Source organism: Leptonychotes weddellii, chromosome 14 (assembly GCF_054177405.1).
Source record: "Leptonychotes weddellii isolate Sample4059 chromosome 14, ASM5417740v2, whole genome shotgun sequence".
NCBI lineage: Eukaryota > Metazoa > Chordata > Mammalia > Carnivora > Phocidae > Leptonychotes > Leptonychotes weddellii.
In genome coordinates this window covers 73,489,720-73,506,865 of record NC_138382.1, presented here as the reverse complement: position 1 = coordinate 73,506,865, position 17,146 = coordinate 73,489,720, and the positions used below count along the sequence as shown (strand labels likewise).

At 54.5% G+C, this 17,146-nt stretch overlaps 2 protein-coding genes across 6 annotated transcripts; one reads left to right on the top strand and one right to left on the bottom strand.

The window, feature by feature from the left end:
- The first annotated feature begins 121 nt into the window (after positions 1–121).
- Positions 122–2,065, top strand: PTRH1 (peptidyl-tRNA hydrolase 1 homolog). 5 transcript variants are annotated; one of them, XM_031018529.2, is made up of 5 exons: positions 122–373; positions 730–949; positions 1,209–1,308; positions 1,487–1,532; positions 1,724–2,065. In XM_031018529.2, exons 1-5 carry the CDS (start codon positions 278–280, stop codon positions 1,835–1,837), a joined length of 576 nt encoding a protein of 191 aa, XP_030874389.2. In that variant the 5' UTR covers positions 122–277; the 3' UTR covers positions 1,838–2,065. The 5 variants fall into 5 exon arrangements, with proteins under 5 accessions (XP_030874389.2, XP_081659785.1, XP_081659786.1 ...); XM_081803659.1 differs by having other exon boundaries at positions 709–949; positions 1,631–2,065; XM_081803660.1 differs by having other exon boundaries at positions 709–949; positions 1,724–1,986.
- CFAP157 (cilia and flagella associated protein 157) lies at positions 2,008–8,182 on the bottom strand. The gene is made up of 9 exons (XM_006747646.2): positions 7,975–8,182; positions 5,757–6,028; positions 4,879–5,032; positions 4,175–4,442; positions 3,642–3,772; positions 3,258–3,408; positions 2,736–2,902; positions 2,380–2,566; positions 2,008–2,079 (listed from the first exon to the last, which is right to left on the bottom strand). Exons 1-9 carry the CDS (start codon positions 8,145–8,147, stop codon positions 2,008–2,010), a joined length of 1,575 nt encoding a protein of 524 aa, XP_006747709.1. The 5' UTR covers positions 8,148–8,182.
- Positions 8,183–17,146: the final 8,964 nt, after the last annotated feature.

Here is a 17,146-nt window from a genome sequence, read left to right as displayed (position 1 = left end):
AGCGTTGCAGGGCCACAGCAGGGGCCAGAACAAGGCTCCCTCCTCCCAACCCGGAGGTCACATAAGGGCTCCGCGAGTTCACAACAAACTCCACAGAAACACCGTGAGGCGGCGCCGCGGAACTAGCTGAGGCGCCAGTCAAGGCCACCGCCCCGCCACTTCCGCCCCGTAGAAGCCCGGCCCGCCCGGGATTGGACACTGGGGACAGTTGGCCACCGCGATTGGTCGAGGGCTGATAACGTCAGGGGGCGGGGCCGAGAACGTGAATTGAAGTAGCATGCCGCCGCCCGGCCGCCTGAGAGCGACGCTGTGGCTGAGTCGGGCCATGAGCCTGGGCGATTTGGAACCCCGGCCCCCGGGGAAGCGGTGGCTGGTGGGTAGAGTTGGGGGGCGGCGGCCTAGGGGCTCCTGGGCCCTAACTAGCTCCTGTTCTGCCATTGTCTCCGGACAACATTCCCCAAATTCCTTGTCTCGGTTTTCTTATCTAGAAAATGGGTCCAATATTCTGACGGACCCTAAACTTCTGTGAACTCTGCTCTCCGGACCGCTCAGTTCGCGGGGCCCTCAGCCTTCTGGAGTCTCCGGGGTTTCTGGGCCCCCTTCTTCGCGCCCCTTCCCCACTCTACCCTGCCCTCCATTTTCCTTTCTCTGGCTTGGGTCCTAGGGGGCGCTCTGAGGTAGAGGGTGGCGAGAAATGTCGGGCCTCAGTTTCCCTGGTGCCGCCCGCAGGTGGCCGGCCTGGGGAACCCTGGACTGCCCGGCACGCGGCACAGCGTGGGCTTGGCGGTGCTGGGGCAGCTGGCGCAGCGGCTCGGTGTGGCGGACGGCTGGGCGCGCGACCGGCGCTGCGCCGCCGACCTCGCCCTGGCCGCGCTCGGGGATGCCCAGCTGGTCCTGCTTCGGCCGCGGCGCCTCATGAACGCCAACGGGCGCAGCGTGGCCCGGGCGGGTGAGTTGAGGGCACCCGAGGAGGCCGGCCGGGAGGGCGCCGGGGCCAGAGACGGGGTTCTGGGCGGCGGCAGATCTGTTCACCTCCAGGTGCCTGTTGAGCTCCAATTGCTGCATATGGCCTTCGGTACTTGTAGGAATCTCAGCTTCTTTATAAGTGAAATGGGGTTAATTGCGGTCCCTCCTCATGAGAGCTGTGAATCGGGACCACCCCCCTGGGCTGATGGGCAGTAACCAGGGCCACTGTTGTCTGTGCCCAGCGGAGCTCTTTGGGCTGACTGCTGAGGAGGTCTACCTGGTGCACGATGAACTGGACAAGCCCCTGGGGAAACTGGCTCTGAAGCTTGGGGGAAGCTCCAGGTGAGGCCCTAAGCAGGTCAGGGGGGGCTAGGGAGGAGCCTCCCAGTTGGAGTAGGATACCAGTGCCCATCCCAGTCTCGGCAGGGAATAAGGGTGTTCTGACCCTGGCGGGGGCTGGGAAGGGTGAGGGGTGCTGATCCAGGGAAGCGCTAATTGCCCCTTCCATATCCCTTTGAAGGGGCCACAACGGAGTCCGTTCCTGCATTACCTGTCTCAACTCCAATGTGAGTCTGCCCCTCTGTCCTGCGCTGGGTCTGGTGGGCCAACAAGGGGCCCCCGACACTCCTTATCAAAGCTCTCTGGGCCCCTCTGACCCCCACAGGCAATGCCGAGGCTGCGGGTGGGCATCGGGCGCCCGACACACCCTGACACGGTGCAGGCCCACGTGCTAGGCTGTTTCTCCGCTGCTGAACAGGAGCTGCTGCCTCCATTGCTGCAGCGAGCTACCGACCTGCTCCTCGACCACATCCGTGAGCGAAGCCAGCGCCCCCCGTCAGGCCTTGCCATCAGTGGACACGTGCCTGCCTGACCACCATGCCCACGCACCCAGCCACATCCACAGAGGTGTCATGACAACTTGTGGTATCTACTTTTTATAGAACTCTTCTCTGGGCTGCCCCAGGCTGCCTGTGAATTAAAGAGGGGACTGTTGCCATGGTGGTCCACTTCTGGAATGGGGATTGGTCTTCTCTCTGTGTCTTACTTGGAAAGTAGAGAAACTTCAGGAAGACTAAACTTTTTGAACCTTTTTAGAGAACCAGAGGTGTGGATCTGTAAGATTAAAGATGCGCCTTGAAGCTGAGGCCTCCTCAGGGGATTCCCTCCCTTCCCCTGCCAGCGGAGGAGGGGCCAACAGGGTCGAGCATGCCCCCTTCCCAGGCGATGTGTGGACATGCCTTAGCCCACTGAGGCCTTGCCACACTTTTCTTTGGCCCATTTTACAGATGGAGAAATGCAGGCTTAGCGAGCTAGGCACAGCCCCCAGGCCTTAGAGCTGCAGTGTGGCAGAGCGGGATCTGTACCCTGGGTTGGCTGTTGTCTTGCCGTCCCTGGGGCCCCTGGCACTCTCACCTCAGGGCAGCTGTGCACTTGGAAGGTTCCCACACGGGTGGTGTGTGAGAGCAGCCTGAGGTCCTCAGGGTTGGGTGGGATGTGGGCCCGTCGAGGCACCAGGCCCAGGTCCCCCGGCTGGTAGGGTGTGATGCTGGATAGCTGCTGGGGCAGAGACCCCATCCTGGGGGGCTGGGTGCTGGGCTGGCTGTGGAGAGGGCGCTGGCATCACCACCTCCATTTCATAGTTAAGGAGGCTGAGGGTCAGAGAGGCTTTGGGGAGCCAGGTTTCTGGTGGCCTAGGGTCAGCCGAGAAGAGCCCTTGGACAAGTTCCCACAGCTGCCTCCTCTGAAGTCATACAGGGTCACTCACTTACCTCTCCTTGGGTGGGCCATGGGGCTGGCTCTTCCGACGGGGACACACAGCCAGCTGGGGGCTAAGGACCAGGGCCGAGCTGAGCATGGTCAGCAGCTGCTGCAGCATCTCCTTGAGCTGTAGCTGGAACACTACATCAAAGTTGCTGCCGTCCTCATCGGATTGCATCTGCCGGTGGGGGTGGGCCCATGGGGATCAGGCCCAGAGTGGCCCCAACACCCACCTCTGGGAAACTCCAATCCCAGTGCCGGTTTTCTCCAAGTGCACCCTGGCTGTGATGGGATACCCATGCTGCAACTGGGAAGCCTGAGGCATGAGGTCTTTCAGGGCCTCAGAGAGGGACTCCAGCAATTTTGAGACCTTCAAGGGATCTTTGCCGGATCAGGAAAGGACAGACTTGCCGGGAGTCTCTCAGAGGAAAGGTGGGGCCTCTGGCCCTGGCCCAGCCCCTCCCGGTGTCTCCAAGCAGTGTCTGACATTGGCCCACTCCCCCCGCCCCTGACTTTTACCCACTTCCTGTCACCTGTAGAATGTCCTGTAGGAAGAAGGTGGCTTGGGCCAGGGCTGTCTCCAGACTTGCCCGAACCTTTTGCTCTTCGGTCAGCTCCCGCTGTAGCCTTTGTGCCTTAGCCTGCTGCCTCTCCAGCTGCAGGTTCAGCTGGTCTCTCTGACTCCTGGACCCAGGACCGGGATGAGTCAGCCCCCTCCCTGTGCTAGGCGGTTTCTCTCTAGCCCACAGGGGCCCTCATCCAGCCCCGGGCTTTAGCCTGTTTGGCAGACAAAGCCTCAAGACCCCTAGAGAAAGGGGAAGCCACTGGCCTATGTCAGGTCATGTGGCCCAAAAGAGAGGGCCTCAACCCCCCTCCCCCCCACTTGCCGCCACTGCTCGCCCCTTTGTGGGCCCCACCTCAGTGCCTGGTGGTCGTGCTGTAGCTGCCCGAGGCTCTGCTCCAGTTGGCTCAGCCGGAGGCACAGCCGCTCGGCCTCCGCCCTGCCCTGCTGCTGCTCGCGGCACTTCTCGGTCAGCATGAGGATGACCTGCGGGTGCGGGCAGGTGGCCATGCCCTGGGCCCACCGCAGGCGCTCAGCCAGCCCTGCTCCCCCAGCTCCGGACTCAACCAGAGCTCACCCCTTTGTACAGAGAAGCCAGCCAAGGTCCTGGGCGCCCAGCACCGTGGCTGGTCAGAGCCCCCGGTTGCCCAGGGGTGGGTTCCGCTTCAGTGAGTTATAAGGGGCTTTAGACCAAATAAAACCAGAGGTGCACCCAGCACCCAGGAGCCCCCACAAAGGGCTGTGTCCCCTCACTGCTGCCTCCCTCATGACTTGGCTCCAGCCTGGGATCCAACCCTGCCAGGCTGTGTTTGCCCTGAAGCGGCACCCCTAGGGTTCCCTCCTGCTCTATGTGCCAAATGCCCCGTGACGAGGGCTTGGCGGGCACACCTTATGGTGGCCTCTGCTATGCCTGGCCATGACCTTCTGGGTGTTCTCCAACAGATCCAGCTGTTTGCACAGCTTGTCCTGGGTGTCCTTGAGCTGCTCATTCTCCTGCAGCAGCTGCATGCCTTGCTGGGATATCTTCGACAGCTGCAGGGTGACCGTATTGTTCTCCATGATGGCGCGCTTTGTCGTGTCCCACATCTGGTTAGTGGCCACTTTACGGAACTCGGTGGCCACCAAGTTCACACGCTGGATGATCTCCTTCCTCAGTCTAGTCAGTATGGGTGGGAAGGAGGGGGCATCAGGCAAGTGGGCACATGCACTGCCCTCCCATGTGGGGTTCCCCAGAAGGCTGAGGGCCACCACTATGCTCTATTTCCCGGGAGGAGCGGGGATTCAGGCAAGAGGCTTTTCACGGCAGACCCTTTGTACCTCTGGCATTTTGAACCATATCAGTATGTATTATTGTTACCTATTAAGTAAATATAATTTTTAAGTCACAAAAAGTGGCAAAAGGAAGTCCCAAGGATTTAGTAATGCCGGTGTAAGGGCTAGAGCTGGGAGCTTATCTATTTTCTCCTACCCTCTACAAATCACCAGCCAGGCTGGGGAGTCCCTGAGCTAATGCAGTCCCCCCAGTTAGAAGCGGAGGCTGTTGGAGACTTGAGGACTGAACTGTGCTTCACCCCAGCACCCAAACTGCTCACCTGTCCTTGTCCAGCACGGACTTCTTCTCTAGGTTGTACACGTAATCCTTGTATTCACTCTCCTGCTTCCGTAGCTGGTCCTCCAGCGACACGAACTTCTCTGTGAGCTCCTCTTTCTGCAGCCGGAACTCTTCCAGAGCTGCCAGCTTCCCCCCTGCCCCACCGCAGGGCACAGCCTGGTGAGGGGCCACCTCAGGAGGGCAGGACCCCGGCAGGGCAGCGATGGCCTTGAACATGCCCCTCCCTCCCCGCTTCCTCCACGTCCTCTTGCCCTCCCTATGCTTCCCAATCCAGTGGGGCCAGACCCTTGTCCCTACAACATGCCATGCCCAGTGCTACCCACGTTCACGGCCTTCATCTGGAACACGCCCCCTCCCCCCTCCCCCCGCCACTAATCTTACGAAGCCTCATTCAGTTTCTACCTCCTCGGGAAAACCTTCCTTGACTTCTGTTTTCTGGAAAGTGACAGTGACAACAGCCACTGAACACGAACACCTTCTCTGGGCCAGGCACTAATGCTGTCCTTAATCCTCAAAACAATGCTTGCCAGCTAGGTGACCGTGGGCAAGACACTTCATCTTCTTGAGGTGCTTCCTCACCTACAAACTGGGTGATAGTATTTCCTGCCTTGGGCAATGACTGGGACAATTAGAGAAGATAATGTGTGGGAAGAAGCAGCACATAGCTGCTGTTACCCAAGGTAGGCGTATTATACCCATTTCCCAGATGAGAAAACTGAAGGTCAAAGAGAAGTGCTTGCCCAAGGCCAGAAAGTCAGTGGCAGAGCTGGGATTAGAGCCCCAAGAGCAAGAGCATAGGGTTCCCTCTCCCGTGTGTGTGTGCCCCCAGATGCACCTGCCAGTCCCCGCCCCCCTCACCAAGGATGATGTTCTCCGTGGTGAGCTGGTCCTTGGTCTCCTGGAACTCGTGGCGCACCTGGGCTAGCTGTGCCTCAAAGGCGTCCTTCTCCATCTCCTTGGCTAGCTGCAGGCTTTGGAGCTGCTCATTGAGGTCCGTGATCTCATCCACGCGCTGGTTGAGCGTGCGCTTGAGGAAGGCCACGATCTCCTTCTTGTTGTTGGCCAGCTGCTCAAACTCCTGGCGGAACAGCTTCTCCTGAACGGCCAGCTCATCCCACTTCCGCTGGTACCTGGGGCGGGGGTGGGGCAGAGGTCCAGGGGAGTGGGCAAACCAGGTCTCCACGCAGCTAGGCCCGTTCCCCTGGACCCTCCCACGGAGGGGCATTCGGGGTTCCTCACATGGGAATCCAGCCTCATGTCCCACTGTGCGCCCTGATCTGCACTAACGACCACAGCCAACAGCCGTGCTCGGTGCTTTACATCCATTACCTCACCAGAATGTAAGCTCCATCAGACCAGCGCCTTCGGTATATTCACAGCTATGTCCCCAACACCTAGGACGGTGTCTGGTATATACTAGGTGCACGGTGTGTGTATGTTGAATCCATGCGCGAGTGAGTACTGTGATAATTACACCCATTTTACAGATGAGGAAATGTAGGCTCAGAGGGATGAAGAAACTCCTAGTTAGTAAGTGGCGAAATCAGATTTTGAACCCCAGTCAGTCCGTCTGACCCCAAATTCGAGGCTCTTAACCACAGTGTTTACTGCTGCAGTTGGCCAGCTCTGCACCCCCCAACACCCCCAACACGTCCATGCTTTGCAATCCCAAACCTTTGAACCTGCTGTCTTCCTTACCCTGGTTCACTGAGTGAATCCTGGTGAGCCTCCTCAGTGGAGCCTTCTTGGACCTAAGCCACATTTGTGACGCTCTTTTTGGTGCCCTCCTGTAAGTGGGCCCTTGTTCCAATGGGCAGTCAAGACCTGATGTCATCTCTGTCTTCACTTGACAGACCCCTGACCTCCTCCACCTCTGTACTGGGGCCTGACAGAGGGGCTCGGCAAACAGTAAGCACCTAATAACTGTCTCCCAAATGCATTATCCCCAAATACATTCCATCTGGTGTCTCAGCTTGAGGGGAACTTGTGAATTTTTAAGAGTATCATATAATTGATTTACTGGTTTCCAGTGGAATAATTTGTAGAAGTTCTTTGGAAAGATGTTTTACTTCATTATTTACTCAACCAACATCTTTTGAAGGGCTACTGTATACAGTGCATTGGGTGGTACAGAGCTGAATGACCTGCTTTGTGGAGTGAGGAAGCAGCTTGGTGTAGGAAGGTCAGAAGGGCCAGGGCTCCCATCCTGGCACCTCCTCCTGGGAGTGACTTCCCTCCCTGAGTCTCAGTCTCTCCATCTGTACAATGGGGATGATGTCAGGACCTCTCATGGGACTGTTTCAAGGATGCAGTGAGCGCCAGCACAGGACCCACCTGGCGCATGTGAAGGACTCAACATTGGCTGTGAGTATCTGTAACATCATCTGGGGAAGAACTGCTGCCTAATGGTCACTAAAGGGGGTTGCCTTGTAAGGGTCACCATGAGACTAGGCTGGTGCATCATCTCTGGGAGGAAACTAGCTTTAAAATAAGAAAAATGGGCAAGTGTGCTTGTCTCAGAAGTTAGAGACCCCTCCCACACACACTACCATCTATCCACACAGTCACGGGGAGACAACTCTCCTCCTTCACATTTGGGGAGACGGGTCCAGCGTGGAAAGACACCTGGGCTTGGCAGGTGGGTAAGTCAGTGGGGCACGTGGCGCAGGGAATCAGCAAGGCACCGTGGGAGTTGGAGGGGTGGTGGAAGAAAGGACACAGGATCCACCCACCTGCCAGGGGGCTGCCATTTTCAATTCATCCCACTGACTGAACTCTGTCCTTTTATAAAGCACATAATCCCACGGGGCAGGAGTGAGGCAGGGGGGGTGGTATTTGCCTGGGGTAGGGTTGCCACTTAGGTTAGGACCCCAGGACTCTGGGAGCCTGGATAGGGTGGGGTCAAATTGTGAAGCCTCTCAATGTTACTTAGGAGAAAACAGGCTGGGGGTGGGGTCTAGACATCCCCTGGGAAGCCAAACACAGGCCTAGGACCCCCTGAGTGAGCCTGCCCCTTGGTCAGCTATGAGCAGGGCTTCTGACCCAGCAGGACCAGCCTCCCTGACCCTCCACCCACCGGGCCAGCCTGTCCTCCAGGTCTTGGATCTGGATGTGGTAGAATTCTCGGATTTCCTCGCCTAAAGTCGTTTCCATGGGCTTGTTGGCCGTGCTGGCATCCTTCTTGCCACCTTTCTTCTTCTTGACCTCGGGCTCCTTGGCCCCCTGGGTTGCCTTCTTTTTGGGAGCCATGGCTGGTGGCAACCACTGCTCCAGGGCCCCTTTAAGAAGCCAGGTGGTTGCTAAGGAAGTTGGTCCCATACATAGCAACAAACTGAGGGAGTGAGGCAGAGCTTAAAGGGATCCTGCCCTCTTCCTGGCCAGGCTGGGCACTAGCAACCGGCCTTCCCCTCCAAGGCCAAGCACCACAGACACCCTAGGCCGGGGTGTCCCAGGCCATGGCATCTCAAAGATCGGGATGCCAGGCTCTCGGGGCACTTTTTTGGGCTCTGGGGAGACCTCGCCGTCCCCCAGGTGGAAATGTTACAATGGGTGAGCCTTAGAAACCACCACCCTGCCAATCAGAGAAGGGGTACTTTCCCAGAGCCCCCCCAGAACCAGAAGAAGCCAGTCCCCAGGCCAGTGAGCCTCTGCCCTGAGCCCTCTGAGACCAGCTTGTTAATTCTTTGGTGATATAGCTACGTAGCAAATCATTTTCTCACTTCACCCAAAGCATGGTGGGGAGGCAGTGTGCTAAGAGATGCTCTATATCAAAGGCTCCTAAGCTGGAGTCCCAGGACGTCCCTGTCCACAGAGACGGGGTCCGTTTCCACAAGGCTTGGTGGAAGTGCTCCATCTGCCCCGTGCTGACCCAGGCAAACAAAGGCCCACTGTAGGCTTTGGCCTGGGATGGCAGCATCCTGGGGGGCCGGAGGGGGTGAGAGGTGGTAGGCGACCAGCTGGCAGATGCCCTGGCTTGCAGCTGTGAACCCCACCTAGGCACCGGCCCCACCAGGCTCCATCTCCCGTCCCTCATCTCCAGCCAGCTGTGCCTGTACATCTGTTGTCCACCCAGTACTTGTAAGAGCCCAGGCACTCCCTGGGACCGTGGCCAGGTGCCTTTCATCCCCGTAGTCTAGGGCTCAGCACGTAGCAAGAGATGGCTGCAGCTCTACCCTGAAAGTCTGATAGCTGGACAAGGGGAAGCTCAGTATTACTTCAGCATTTGGGGTTGTTAACAGTGGGATCCTTGCAATGGATGCAGGGGGACAGGGAGGGGCCCGAAACACAGGCCCGTGGGTGTTTACTCGTGGCAGGGAGGCAGGTTAAAGCAGTGGTTGGTTAAGAGTGGGCTCAAGTTTAGCCAGTCTCTTCTATCCAGTGTGACCTCGGGCCAGCAGCCTGACCTCTCTCTGAGCTGTAAAATGGGGAGACCATGCTGTGGACTGAGTATGACCTCGTACGTAAAGTGCACAGTGCAGGGATACGGTCCAGGGGTGCAGGAAGTGCTTAGTAGGTGGCAGCCAATGTTGCCATTAGCAGAGCAGGGAGGTGAGGCCCCAGCCTGTTCCGCCTTAGGCAGCCTCTGGGATTTCCAGCATCCTAATACCCCCAGGCTGTGGCGGTCTGTTTGGCCTAGGGTATCTGTTCCCTGCAGCCCGAGGCAGCTCTGGGAGGGCTGAAACGACTGGCAGAGGGGAGAGGCCCTCACAATTGCACACAGGCATCAGCCTTTGCACAGACACGACCGTGCAGGGAGCGCCGCCTGCCCGAACTGCAGACAGGGTGACAATAAGGCTCCAGAGAGAGAGAGATGCCTGGCCTAGTGCCTGAGACTCAGGGCCAGCACAGGGCTGCCCCCCCCAGCCCAAGGCAATGCCCCCTACTCCCGCTGGACGCTGCTCCCTCCCCAACCCCCTGTGGGGGCAGGAGCCCAGCCAAGGCAAAGGATCACCACGGTGAAGGGTTATTCATAACAAGCCTCTTACGCAGTGCCTGAGTTTATGCTAATGAGGGTACTGTGGGTGGGAGACAGCTTCAGGATGGGGAAGAAGGATGCCCTTCTTCACCGTGGTGGTGAAGGGGAGAAGCTGCCCTTCTCCCTCCTTTACCTGAGGCCCATCTCAGGGGGGAGCTCTGAATCCCCAGCCTCATGGGAGAGCATGGCCAGCAGCCCCTCAGTGTGCCTGGAGCCCACAGAATGGGTCAGCTCTGGGGCCTGTACGTCCTCCTGTGTTAGCACCTGGGGGGCAGGGCCAGGCTTATAAATGCAGCTGCAGTCCCGTGGCAAGAGTGACCCGCTGGACTTCCAGGTGCTGGGGTGGGGACGGAGAGAGCTGCAGGTCAGAGGATGTCCCTTTCCGAGGTTTGCTTGAAGATCCTCTCCAGAGCTCCCCTATTCTGGGGCCACAGGCCATCACCTACCCCGGGAACACCTTTTCATGGCTGTTTCGTGAACTGCCTTCTGTGTCCTGCTTTGGGGGTGGGTAGTGCTGAGCCCAGAGCTGCCGGACCACGAAGTCCAGCAGCTGGGAGTTGTGACAGCGCACACAGCCCGGCAGACTGCAGCATTGGCCTGGGCAGAGGCCGCAGGGCTGGGGCACTGCCACCTCTGGGAGACTCGGGAAGGCAGGAAGCCTAGGCCCCAGGGAGACAGGGAGGCTAGGCGGCATTCAACATGCCTGAAGCCTTGCCCACCTCTCTGGGGCTCATGGCATGACAGCGATCCGTTCATTCTGGGTGTGAGATATAATACTACCCCCCTCACTAGAGTGAGCACATGAGGACCCGACCTGTCTTGTTTGTGGCTGCATCCCCAGAGCCTAGGATGAAAGGTGGCACACAGTAAACTTCTGCTGACGAAGACTGCATGGGGAGGGAATTCTGGAATGGTCTAGTAAGGAACTCGATGGACCTTCTCCCCAGCAAAACAATTTAATTCATGAAGATTATTTAAAAAAATTTTTTGTTTTATTTTCTTTTATTTTAAAGATTATTTATTGAGAGAGAGAGAGAGAGCGCACGAGTGCATGAACAGGGGGGAGGAGTAGAGGGAGAGGGAGAAGCAGAGAGCCAGACTCAACTCGGGGATCAATCCCAGGACCCCGAGATCAGGAAACGAGCCAAAGGCAGACGCTCAATCAACTGAGCTACCCAGGTGCCCCAAGATTATTGTTACTATTATTTTAAGATTTTATTTATTTATTTGAGAGAGAGAGAGAGCAGCAGCAGAGGGGAGGGGGGAGGGGAAAGGGGCAGAGGGGGGAGGGGAAAGGGGCAGAGGGAGAGGGAGAAGCAGACTCCCTGCTGAGCAGGGAGCCCCAGTTGGGGGCTCTATCCCAGCACCCTGGGATCATGACCCGAGCTGAAGGCAGACGCTTAACCAACTGAACCACCCAGGCGCACCACGATTATTGTATTTTTTAAAGAATCATTTAAAGCGTCTGTTAATTGTTTTAAAAGCATAGAGTAAATGGAGAAACATTCATTCAGGAAAATCTACTAAATCCCTGCAAGAATGAGTGTGGTATTTGAGCAATGACCCACCCCCTTATATGCTGAGGCTTAATAAAAAATATATATTTGCTCTTTGCCCCTGGTTTTTGGCAGAGGACCTAAAACCTTCAGAACATCCTAAATGAAAGGAGTATCTTTTGTTATTCATAACAAGCCTCTTACACAGTGCCTGAGTTTATGCTAATGAGGGTACTGTGGGTGGGAGACAGCTTCAGGATGGGGCTAGTCACCAGAAAGACCAAGCGCGTAATTAGAGGGTTAGAACTTTCTGCAGACCCCACCCCTGCGTCGCCCCCCCCCTCCCGCCCCGGGAGGAAAGAGGGTCTGGATATTGAGTTCAATCACCAGCAGTCAAGGACTGAATCAACTCTGCCTATGTAATGGAATCTCCATAAAAACTCCTAAACCACAGGGTTTGGGGAGCTTCTGGGCTGGTGAACCTATGAAGGTGCTTGGGAGGGTGGTATGCCTGGAGGAGGCAGCGAAGTTCTCGGCCAGCCCCACCCCTTGCCCTGTGCATCTCTTAAATTTGGCTGTTCCTGAGTTGTATCCTTTATAATAAAACAGTAAGTAGAGTGCTTTTCTGAGTCTGTAAGTTGTTCTATGAATTATCAAACCTGAGGAGGGGGTCTTGGGAACTCTTGAATTTGTACTCAGCTGGGCAGAAGTATGGGTAGCCCCGATACCGCATTGATGGCTGGCATCTGAAGTGCGGGCAGTTTTGTGGGACTGAGCCCTTGACCTGTGGGGTCTGCACTGAGCAGTGTTAGAAATGAACCACTGCACACCCAGTTGGTGTTGGAGACTTGAAGAGATGGTATAGAAAAGTGCCATTTGGTGTCAGAAGAAAACATGTCCGCTCCCCATCCCCTGTTCTGTGTTACAGACGTTTAAGCTGGGGTGCACTGTTCTGAGCAGGTGTGGCCAAGATGAAGGGGGCTCCCTTACCCTCCAGCTCCTAGTCTGGGGCCACAGCTCCATCCGGGGAGGGGTAGGCTGCTGGCCTTCCTCATCCTCCCCCTCCAGTCCTACGTTGCAGAATCTCTGTTCCAATCAGGTACAGCAGAGAGACTTCCCACACAGGCCCACTGGCAAGGTGGAAGCTGGGTGGAAGGCGTCGGGCTGAGAATACTTGGCCCTTGACGGCCCCCACCTCGGGTAGCTCATAGGGTGGGGGTTCCACACCAGGGGGGCAAGCTCAGGAGACCAGGGCCTGCCACCCCGTAGTGCTCACTGGTAGAGCACTGTCACTCCAGGAAAAGTAGGTCTGGCTCCCAGCTTGGGGGCAGTGGTTCATGGGTTCTGCTCTGGGGAGAGACAGGCTGTACGGACAAAGAGCTCCACAGTTCTGCCTGAGGGAGCTGGCTTTATTTGGATCAGAGCTTTGAAAACTCCATGTCTAAGAGCATCATCAAAACCAATGGAGATCTTGGTAGACAGAAATTAAGAGGACTGGCTTAAGCCAAGAACCATTTGTTGAGCTCCTGGTTCCCTGGGGTTCTTCTGGATAGGCCGGGCCTGCCTGATCCTGGCTGGGCCCATCCTATGCCTCTCAACGAGCTGGTCACCCGTGTGCCTGGTGTGGCTAGCTGTTTGCAGGGGCAATGGAGGGACTGCCTCCTGTCACCAAGCAGACTGGTCCGGCTTGCTAATATGGCAGTCGGAGAGTCATGAGGGTCTAAGAATAGGAGTGGTGACACCTGCTGAGGTCTAGGCTTGGATGAGTCCAAGCCCATTCCGGCCACATTCCAGCAGTCAAAGCAGGTCACAGGCAGCCCAGAGGAAAGGCAAGGAGATGCAGAGCATGGTGGCCACTTTCACAATCGACCCCAATCTTTGCTTTCAGCTCCGGAAAGAATTTCTTCAAGTTTCGTTCTGCGATTTGGTGTAGTTTTAAAATATGACTTAACAAAAGCATGGTATCTTGGCTCTGGAGTGATGGGCCGCTCAGATCCTGATGATAAACCATTCGAACAGGCTCCTTGCTACCAAAGAAGTGGCTTACTCAGCATTGTGCAGAGAAGTTTTCAGCCTTGTGTCCCTCACATTTCCGTGTGGAAATGCAGTCTCAGTGCCTCCTCTGGCATGCTGAAGAACCTCCAGGACCCAGCGCTTGAACTCGACTGCAGTCTCAAGTTCTGTTCCTTCCAGCACTGCATGGAGATCAGGAGGCACAGCCAACTGGGGGCACAGGCGAGGAGCCGGGCATTCACGGAGCTGGGCTCTTTCCACACTGGCCCCAGGGGCTCTTGGCTCACAAAGAAAGCATCAACCAACCAGAAAACCACTTCTGAGCGTGGGCACGTCTTAGCCCGTTTGGGCCGCTATAACAAAATGGCAGACTGAGTGGCCTATAACAACAGAAATTTCTTTCTCACAGTTCTGGAGGCTGGAAGTCTGAGATCGGGGCCAGCAGAGTCAGGCAAGGGCCCTCTTCCTGTTGCAGACTGACTGTTGTGTCCTCCCAAATTAGAAGGGGCTGGGAGTTCTGTGAGGTCTCTCTTCTGAAGAGCACTAATCCCATTCATGAAAGCAGAGCCTCCAAAGGCCCCACCTCATACCATTACCTTGAGCATTAGGTTTTCAGCATATGAGTTTTGGGTGGGGGTGACACAAACATTCAATCCATAGTGGATTTTTAAAAATTTATCTTTATTTAAAATTGTGGTAAAATGCATATAAAATTTACCATCTTAACCATTTTTTTAAAAAAACATTTTATTTATTTGTCAGAGAGAGAGAGCACAAGCAGGGGGAGCGGCGGGCAGAGGGAGAGTTGGAGAAGCAGGCTTCCGGCTGAGCAAGGAGCCCGATGCGGGGCTCGATCCCCGGACCCTGGGATCATGACCTGAGCCGAAGGCAGGCGCTTAATGACTGAGCCCAGGCACCCCCATCTTAAGGGTACAGTGGTATTAGTACATTCCCATCGTTGTGATCCATCTCCAGAACTCTTCTCGCCTTGCAAAATGGAAACTCTACCCATTAAACACCAACGACCCACTCCCTTCTCCTGAGCCATTGGTGATCACCATTCTACTTCCTGTCTCTATGAATTTGACTACTCCATGTACCTCATCTAAGTGGAATCATACAGTATTTGTCATTGTGTGATGGGCTTATTTCACGTAGCCTAATGTCCTTAAGGTTCATTCATGTTGTAGCCCGTGTCCTTTTTATGGCCGAATAATATTCCATTGTGTGTCTATGGTACATTTTGTTTATCCATCCATCCGTCAACAGACACTTGGGTTACTTCCAGCATTTGGCTATTGTGAAGAATGCTGCTGTGAACATTATACAAGTATCTCTTAGAGACCCTGCTTTCACCTTTTTTGGGTATATGCACAGAAGTGGGACTGCTAGGTCATACGTGTGATACTGTGATTTATAATAAGAGATACATATTTGGTCTTCATCTCTGTTTTTGGCACAGAGCTCCTAAAACCCTTGTAATTTCCTAAGTGATAAGTGTGATAAAGGTGTCTCGATTGGCATAACAAACTTCTTTCAACCACACCTAAGTTTATGTTAATGAGGTGACTTTTGCAAAGCGCCTAAGGATGGGGCCTGGTTTCCAGACGAACCAACCTTGTGACTGGAGGGTTGGAACTTTCAGTCCCACCTCCTGACTGCTAGGGATGGGGGGGAGGGGCTGGAGGAAGAATTAATCACCAATGACCAATGATTTAATCAACCGTGCCTATGTAATAAAGGCTCCATAAAAAAAAACAAAAACAAAAAGACTAGGTTTAGAGAGCTTCCGGGCTGACGAACCAGAAGCCATCCATGGGTCCCTGTGCTAGGTGCCAAACTCCCTGGGGACAGAAGCTCTTTTGTTTGGGACCTTGCCCTATGTATTTCTTCATCTGGCTGTTGATTTATATCCTTTAATATCCTTCGTAATAAACCAGTAATCCAGTGAGTAAACTGGTTTCCTGAGTTCTGCAAGCAGCTCTAGTAAATTAATTGAACCCAAGGAGGGGGTTGTGGGAACCACTGATTTACAGCCAGTGGGTCGGGAGAGTAACACCCTGGACCTGTGATTGGTGGCTGACGTGGGGGGCAGGGCAGTCTTATGGGACTGAGCTCTTAACCTGTGGGATCTGATCTCTGGGTAGACGGTGTCAGATTGGAGCTGAATTGTGGGACATCCAGATGGTGTTGGAGAATTGCTTGATGCGGGGAAAACGCCCACACACTGGAATTGGGGACAGAATCAGAGTACGTTGACTCTTAATTTTTTGAGGAATCTCCAGCCTGTTTTCCACAGCACTTGTACCATTTCACATTCCCACTAACAGTGCAGGAGGGTTCCAATTTCTCCATGGCCAGAACTTGTTTTCTGTTTGTTTGTTTGTTGTTTGTTTTGATAGTAGCCATTCTGACAAGCATGAGTCGGTATCTCGTAGTTTTGATTTACATTTCCCTCATAATTAGTGAAGTGGAGCATCCTTCTAGGTACTTATTGGCCATTTGTATATTTCCTTTGGAGAAACGTCTATTCAGGTCCTTTGCTCATTTTTGATTGTTGTTAAGTTGCAGGAGTTCTTTATATATTCTGGATATTGACTCCTTATCAGATATATGATTTGTAAATTTTTTTTACCTATTCTCTGGGCTGCCTCTTCACTCTATTGATTGTGTCCTTTGATAATCATACAGAAATTTTAAATTTGGATGTGGTTTAAACTATTTTTCCTTTTGTTGCCTGTGCTTTTGGTGTCGTCTGAGTATGGGATTTTAATGAAGAGAACAAGCCTTCTCCGAGCCCTCTGCCTTGGCAGAGGGAGCCCCCCTGCCAAGAGGGGACTCAAACTCTGCTCATCACTGGGTTTTTTGGTTTTTTTTTTTAAGATTTTATTTATCTATTTGACAGAGAGAGACAGCGAGAGCAGGAACACAAGCAGGGGGAGTGGGAGAGGGAGAAGCAGGCTTCCCGCTGAGCAGGGAGCCCGATGTGGGACTCGATCCCAGGACCCTGGGATCATGACCTGAGCCAGAGGCAGATGCTTAAGGACTGAGCCATCCAGGTGCCCCTGCTCATCACTGTTTGATCCAATTGCAAAGGGAAGCATGTGTGTTGACAACTGGTCCTCCAAATCGTTTTTCACTCTCTAAATGACTGTTTCCACCAGGCAAATTGTCATTTGTTCAAAGGATGCTGGAGGTCAGCAGCGGCTGGTTTTTCACAAGCTTCTTGGCAACATTACCTCCGATGCTACTTTTTACTCTAAGGAATAGAACTCTGATTGCTGTCTCTATAGTTTGGGTTTCTTCCCTGCCTTTAGCGATGGAATGACTTGGTTTCATCCTAGAATATACTCTTTTGTAACTGGTATGAGGAAAGTTGCTTGGCTTATGGACGAGGTCACTGTGCCCATGTACTTACTCTCTGACAGTGTTCATTCGTAACAGGTAATGCACGAGGAACAGGGAGGTGTAGCTTGCTGTCCTGGAAAATCCAATTTTTATTGTTCTATGTCTTATTTCCACTCTTCTTTAAAAGATTTTTTTTTTTTTTTTTATTTGAGAGAGAGAGAGCAGGAGCGGGGCGGGGGCGGAGGGAGAGGGAGAAGCAGGCTCCCCGCTGAGCAAGGAGCCCGACATGGGGCTCGATCCCAGGACCCTGAGATCATGACCTGCGTCGAAGACAGACGCTTAACCGACTGAGCCACCCAGGCGCCCCTCCACTCTTCTTTTTTTGGTTGCTGTGTAAACTAATCATTCTTTTTTTT

Coding starts and splice junctions, on each gene's coding strand:
- PTRH1 (XM_081803659.1), top strand. CDS start 278: ATGCCGCCGCCCGGCCGCCTGAGAGCGACGCTGTGGCTGAGTCGGGCC. Junction 1,309..1,486: donor AAGCTTGGGGGAAGCTCCAG/GTGAGGCCCTAA, acceptor ATCCCTTTGAAG/GGGCCACAACGGAGTCCGTT. Junction 1,533..1,630: donor TTACCTGTCTCAACTCCAAT/GTGAGTCTGCCC, acceptor TGACCCCCACAG/GCAATGCCGAGGCTGCGGGT.
- CFAP157 (XM_006747646.2), bottom strand. CDS start 8,147: ATGGCTCCCAAAAAGAAGGCAACCCAGGGGGCCAAGGAGCCCGAGGTC. Junction 4,443..4,878: donor TCCGTGCTGGACAAGGACAG/GTGAGCAGTTTG, acceptor CATACTGACTAG/ACTGAGGAAGGAGATCATCC. Junction 2,080..2,379: donor AAGTGCACAGCTGCCCTGAG/GTGAGAGTGCCA, acceptor TTAATCTTACAG/ATCCACACCTCTGGTTCTCT.